This window comes from Sinohyriopsis cumingii, chromosome 16, assembly GCF_028554795.1.
Source record: "Sinohyriopsis cumingii isolate HCF-2022 chromosome 16, ASM2855479v2, whole genome shotgun sequence".
Classification (NCBI taxonomy): Eukaryota; Metazoa; Mollusca; class Bivalvia; order Unionida; family Unionidae; genus Sinohyriopsis; species Sinohyriopsis cumingii.
The window spans coordinates 71,992,415-71,999,804 of record NC_142976.1 but is presented as its reverse complement, the minus strand read 5'-3'; the positions used below and the strand labels follow the sequence as shown (position 1 = coordinate 71,999,804).

General features: G+C 35.0%; 1 protein-coding gene across 1 annotated transcript; it reads left to right on the top strand.

Moving 5' to 3' along the window:
• The first annotated feature begins 460 nt into the window (after window positions 1-460).
• LOC149780759 (uncharacterized) lies at window positions 461-4,702 on the top strand. Its single transcript, XM_089937832.1, has 2 exons — window positions 461-1,761; window positions 1,810-4,702. Exon 2 carries the CDS (start codon window positions 3,334-3,336, stop codon window positions 3,847-3,849), a length of 516 nt encoding a protein of 171 aa, XP_089793958.1. The 5' UTR covers window positions 461-1,761; window positions 1,810-3,333; the 3' UTR covers window positions 3,850-4,702.
• Window positions 4,703-7,390: the final 2,688 nt, after the last annotated feature.

Below are 7,390 nucleotides of genomic sequence, written 5' to 3'. Positions count from 1 at the left end.
CCAGTGTTCTGTATATCAGTCAACAAATCATCAGGATTCTGTATATCAATCACCAATCACCAGGGTTCTGTATATCAATCACCAAGGTTCTGTATACCTTACAAGGCAAGTCAATGTACAGAGCAGAACTCAAGTTCCTTCACTTCCATGGTTGGTAACAATGACCTGGACCTTTGACCTTCTGAGTCCCAAATGAATGAGGTTCTTGGTCTTCAATATGAGAACCCCTTGGTGAAGGTATGTTGAGCAGAACAGGTGTTCAAAAATGAAAGCCATTTATTTATAATAAACAGACATAGTGAGCACAATGTCTGTGAGCTCAACCTTTGACTGCTTGATACAAACTCAACAGGGTTCTTTGTGTCCATAACAGCAAGTCATCTAAAAAGTTTGGTGAAGGTCTCTGAATCAGAACTCATATTTTGGAAACTGAGCTGCTATGGTCAATCACAGTGACTTCAACCTTTAACATTTTGAACGATAGATCCTTAGGGATCGTTTTGTCCTACAGAGGCATCCCACCATCAAAGTTTAGCAACAGTATGTGAAGCCAAAGCCACAATGTCACACACGAACCAAAATGTCAACAGCTGGTTAAATCTGACCATAACATTACACACTTGACCTTATGTTGATAAATAAAAAATATGACACATTTACTACACTGGTGCGGAAAAGTGCAAGTCTAACTGATAAAATGGACACGTACAAATCTGGCTCTACTAAAGCATACAAGGGTATTCAAGAGAAGGAAGTTCCTGCTGGTGACATATGGATATGTGTGATTGTTTTAAACGAGAACCAAAAGCAAAATCAAGTGAACAGTATTTTTGTTATATTCATAGCATGAAAAACAAAATTGCTGACAAGAATCTGTTAAAAAGAACATTGTGTTTCTGCGCAAGACAAGTTTAAAATGGAGATAAATCTTGCAGGAATAACATTAGGAATTCATTATAAATAAGCGATATGGCGACTGGGACATAAATGTCATTCCTCTGAGAACAAGATGTGTATTGTCCACTCACAGATGGGATTCCAGTCAATCAAAGGTTAAACTCCCAATCAGTGCCTGTATCCTTGTAAAGCTTGATCAACCAGTAGGAGTAAGGTTAAAAGCATTTCTTGAAAGTATAACAGCAATGGCCACGGTGGGATTATTTACTACTCTCTCATAAAGTGTCCTAAGCACGAAATTTGGACTGAGAGTTTAAGTTAAACAATTCTGACTCTCAATAATTTTACCAATAACTGAGGTAGAAATACTGAAATATTAAAATTTGCTTCACAGGTTTGCTCTACATGTCAGCACATTTTGACCAATGTTAAAGGACAATAAAGTATAATTTCTACATTTTAAGATTTGATATGAGTTCAAATTTTTTACCAAGATTAGTTTCGTCACTAGTAAGCCTGCAATTTACAGCGCTGACAATTATCCTGAATTTCAACCTGATCACAGTATTGAAAATTATCCCAAAATTCAATTGGATCACAGGACCATTAAGTTTACAAAGTTAAAAGTCCTGAGGATAACTTCCCAATTAAGCAAGTTTAATGAAAATCTGAACTGCTTTCCTCTGCCTAGGTATTATAAATTATTATTAATTTAGTAGAAAATTTAACTTTCACATGAATAAAATTTTTAAGTGAACCTGACCGTAATCCATCTGAACCAAGAATAATGGCCAACAAATCTTACCTTACTGCTGGATGTTTAACTTGAAAATTCCCCCGTCTGAGTGAAAAAACAAGTCTCTGGTAGTCTGACAAAACAAGTCTCAGGTAGTCTGACAAAACAAGTATGAGGTAGTCTAACAAGTTATTTTCAACTGTGTACTGTGTGGATGCTACCTGCATATTTAGGAAACATGTGATTCATTTTTGGTAAATTTTCTTTCTATAAATTGCCAACGACAAAGCAATAAGAAATACATTTAGAAATCTCCATCTTTGGTAAAACATTGCGTTTTTGTTGTATATGTACCACATCTATGTTTAAATTCACTTACCATATGCACTTGGGTGTAACATAAATCCAACTGTGAAAACTGCAGACCCAGATTTGTTGCTGCATAATGGCAAGATAGACAAAGGTCTATGCTGTTTGTTATACTTATAATGTAAACTGAACTGCAAATACACCCGACATCTCATTCCTGTATCCCTAACTATAATGAGCCCAAATATCACAAAGTTGCTACATAACAAAGGTATAGTGATTGATCCAAATGGTTGAATTATTAAGAAAATTTACCCCAATACAAGGCGACTTCACCTATATCACATTACACTTTTAATGCACCTCTGAACAGTGTTATAATGAGGGATACAATATAATGTAATCCAGTCAGAGCTGATCAAATCCCATACCCTGACTATTTATTTTTGAAGTCAGACAAGTAAAATTGTCCTAAGCACTAGACCAGACGGTGCTCTTTACTATTTTAAAACGAGCTGGGCAAGCACTAATTTTCATACTTTAATCAGTTATCTACAGTCGTCTGGCCATTCATGTCCTCCAGGGTACTACCTTCTTGAATCTACCCTCCATTTATTCATTCATGTCCTGTGAATACTGCAGTAAGTGGTTATCGATAACGTGCATTTGTTCTATTACTACTCAAGTGCATACTGGGCTAAAGTGACCCAATTATCAGCCAATCAAAACACTTCAAAGAAAACAAATCCATTATGATTAACGTGCAGTTTTTTTAAAAAAATGCTCATTTTAGTGTGTTTATTCAACCCATATATTCACAAGCAGATCACTGATTGATTTCAGTACACAGAGTCAATGCAATAAAATGAACACTTTACACAAATAAGTGTCGGTTTCTTTCATGAATCAATTCAATAAAGTTAATGCATTTTTAATTTTTTTAATTGATTAGACAGAGCATCAATTATAACATGCAATACTATGTTTAAAGCAAATATATTATGACTTTACGTAACACGTGCAGTCTGTGTTTGCATTTATCCAACAACATGCATGTTATCGTCACTTTAGTAGAAGAATTTTCTGATGACGTGAGCTTTTCAATTTGTATAAAATGAGTTTTCTAAAGTATTTTTGTATGGAACTTCATAAGGATGATTCAGGGAAGGAAACTTTGCATGGGATAAAACAATGCTACCATTGAGTCTGAGGTAAAAATTTATCCAGAGATATAAGCCAGACTCCTGCAGCAAAAAAGTAAAATATTACAAAATCATCATTTGTTTGATAATTACCACATTCATTAACTAGGAAAGGTGGGACGTTTTGTAGTTATTGCAAACAATATCCCAAACTGACATACACTGGAGATTCAACCAGTGTATTTTTTAATGGAACTGACAAATTCAGGATTTAATCAAGCAAATTTCATGACAGTTTTGGACCTCATAAAGCCTGTACAGCATATTATAAGCATGACACTAACCAGCATGGGCACGACACTAACCAGCATGGGCAGGACACTAACCAGCATTGTCAGGACACTAACTAGCATGGGCAGGACACTAACCAGCATGGACATGACACTAACCAGCATGGGCAGGACACTAACCAGCATGGGCACGACACTAACCAGCATGGGCAGGACACTAAACAGCATTGTCAGGACACTAACTAGCATGGGCAGGACACTAACCAGCATGGGCATGACACTAACCAGCATGGACATGACACTGACCAGCATGGGCAGGACACTAACTAGCATGGACATGACACTAACCAGCATGGGCATGACACTAACCAGCATGGGCAGGACACTAACCAGCATGAGCAGAAAATTCCTGAAGTTAGAGTTGCTATCAGGAAAGGTCATTTTAAAACTAAATGGAAATAAAATAAAAATTTAAAAAAAAAAACATGTTGTGATATGGAAATGTGGTTTGCAGGAAAAGAATTGCAGTAATCTTGGTGTTAACTATGAGAACAGTCTTCAGGTAATTCTTTGCTCTGGCAGTCAATTATGGCCTGAGAGAAGAAGTTTGGGAAGATGTGAATTCTAGTAAATTCCTTTCCATTCTTGTTGATGGAAGTGCAAAAGCTGCTGTATCTCAGCAAGAAATAGTCTATATATAAAAGATGTCTTGAAAATAAAGAAGAAAAAAACCCCATAAAAAATGAATCCCTTTGAGGAAATAAATAAGCTATACTATTATTTTTTTCTGGGATTAAAAGACATACATCTCATTGAATCTCGGCAAGAGAATTAAATTTTGGAATATATGAAAATGTAGGTGGGAGAAGTGAATTTTCAACAACAAAAAAAAAATGTCCTGACAAGTGGTTGAACAAAATTTGGATCAGCCTTGACAGTATAAGGTGACTACAGCTATATCACAGTATACTTCTATGGCTCCTCCGAACAATGTTAAAGCGATGGACTATTTTGCCATTTATGTTCTTTCTAATGACGTAAAATCTTTTAGAAAATAGCCTGTATTTCTAAAGCTATATCTACATCAATGGCATGCCTACTTTTTATACTATTTCCAGGTGAAAAATATGAGGGAAAATAATTCACACCAAGGAATATAATAAACTTTATTAACCCCATGCCAATTATGCAACAGTAGATCTGGATTTATGCTGTTCACAACTGAGTTTGGCTTTTACACAGCTAATTAAGGTACAGTACTTTCTCACTAAAAGGCCACTTATTATAACACATTTTCTGCTACAAGGTTGGTTTGGTCATGAATCCCATTTTGGTATATAATAATATAGTTAAATTTATAATATACTTCACTATAAAGTGGTTTCACTACAAGGCATAAGACTTCTTGGCTCCTATTGAGTGTCCTAATGAGGAAGTGCTGATTCAAGGACTCGTAAATCTAAAATATTAATCAAAATAGCAAGCACAGAAAGAAAAAAAAAATGAAAAATTACCCTGACAAATAGTAGCAAATACATTTAAGAGGAATAGAAAATACAACATAAATAAGATTTGGAGGACAGATTTACAAATGCATATACATGTATGTGGAGTTAAATACTAGAAACCATAGACCATATTTTTACAATGTATGACATGAAAATATGCACTGTTCAATAAATACCTTGGGCAATAAAATATACACTAAATTACAATAAAATCAAATTGATTGTCACTGGATGACTCCTGAACACAAAAAATAAACAAAAATAAACAACTTGTCCATATATATAAAACTTCTGCAGAACACTTTGTCTTTCCTGTTCTGATGCTACCTAACTAGAAATACCAAATTTAATTACATGTAATGGGGCATAAAAAGTAGATCAATAAATGTTAACTACGATGAATACACATAGGAAGTTTCATGACTGTACATATGAAACAATATTTAAAATATGGTGGCTAATGCAAAATCTTTCATACAAAATACCGACACAGTTTCAGCTGGAAAGTGATACCTGTATCTGGGCTATGTAGGTGAGATTTTATAAAATCTGCAACTGATCACATTTAGGACAAGTGTACCTAATGACTCATAATAACATTGGATTTGTTAGGAACATAACAAATATACATAGAATGAATACTCTTCTCTACCAAATATTATTTGTACACACATTTGGGAGCTGACTGTCCAAATACAATTAACTCGATTTTTTGTTGACAGAAACAAATAAAGTATTATTGGTCTGAAAATATTCAAATATTAAATTTTAAAGATGGACATATAATCCTGGAAAATAACAGTGCTGTACAAAACCTGAAATCTCCATACTTCTGGAACTTGGGTCACCATGTTTAGAAGGAAGACTACATAATCTTAGGTTTTAGCATCTTTTTTCATACATTTAATAAAAATGAATGATAATGTTATTGGCATGACGGATGTTATTTTTGTCTTTCTTTCACTGTCAACTTAAGTACTAGAAATTATAGTGGGTTTTTTCCACACTAAAATACACAACAAACAGTAAGCAATGGGCATATTTTCTAAAATTACAATATGTACTTGCTAATAAGTAAGATTTCATTGAAAACTGCACCGACCCGGCCCAGATCTGCTGTAGACCTGGCCCAGATCTGCTGTAGCATAATGTGCTGGCAGATCTGAGTGTATGCAGACTGTTAGAAGTAATTTAAAAAAATACCCCCCAAAAAACCCACAGACCCTGGTCTGCTGAAGCATTAGGCAAAGGCAGCACCGAGTCTACACCGTTTTTAGTTAGACCAGGCTTGTAACTGAATATATACAGCAGTCAGTTAAAATCCTGTGAAAGTGATATGGACAATCAGCTTCCTGCTTCAAGGTTGACTATATACTGGCAATATGAAGGAAAATATGTTTATAAAACAACTCAAACAAGCCATCGTGATTGCACAAGACAATACTGAATTGACGTATAATGAAGACCAAAAAATGAGTGCTCATTTATAGCAATATATTCTGTCCTGCCTAGTTCATTCTTTTCCTGTCAGAATATATTTAAAATCTACATAGAAAACATATAATGCTGACCACAATAATGGACTGTAAAGTATTTTTTAATATGAAACATGGCATCACAGCTGACAGTCAATGAAACACCAAAACATAACCATTGCTTTCTCTCTGACAAGGTGATTATGAAAAATGCTAATTTTATAACATAAACTGATATCAAAAGTACCCATTAAATTTCAAATTCAAGTATAATGTATGTCAAACTAAACTGTTTTAGACCTAGATCTGCCCATGTGTAAAGACCCAGCATATTAGGGTCTATGTTGTTCATTCTACCAGGGTTCTAGATAAGAGTTTAAAAAGTGAGTATTTTACTCAAATGGCCAAGACTAGTTCAGAATGCATCTAATGGCCTAGACTAGTTCAGAATGCATCTAATGGCCTAGACTAGTTCAGAATGTATCTAATGGTCTAGACTAGTTTAGAATGCATCTAATGGCCTAGACTAGTTCAGAATGCATTTAATGGCCAAGACTAGTTCAGAATGCATCTAATGGCCTAGACTAGTTCAGAATGCATCTAATGGCCTAGACTAGTTCAGAATCCATTTAATGGCCAAGACTAGTTCAGAATGCATTTGATGGCCTAGACTAGTTCAGAATTCATTTAATGGCGTAGACTAGTTCAGAATGCATTTAATGGCGTAGACTAGTTCAGAATGCATTTAATGGCATAGACTAGTTCAGAATGTATCCAATGGCACAGACTAGTTCAGAATGCAATGGTTATATTGCTCCATTTCAATGAGTGTTCTGACAGAGATTAGGCACAATCATTTGATATGTGCATGGAACATCTGGAACTTCAACTGGTAGCGTATTTTATATTGATTGAACACACCATCATGCGACATGAGCTGTGCTTACATTGTTGTAAGGTGCCTATGCCCAAGAATACACCACAGTAACTGATCCATGGTGATCTGATATGATTCAAACCTACACCATCTCAG

Bases quoted from the DNA above. Each gene is read 5' to 3' on its own strand.
- LOC149780759 (XM_089937832.1), top strand. From the start codon at position 3,334: ATGGAACTGACAAATTCAGGATTTAATCAAGCAAATTTCATGACAGTT.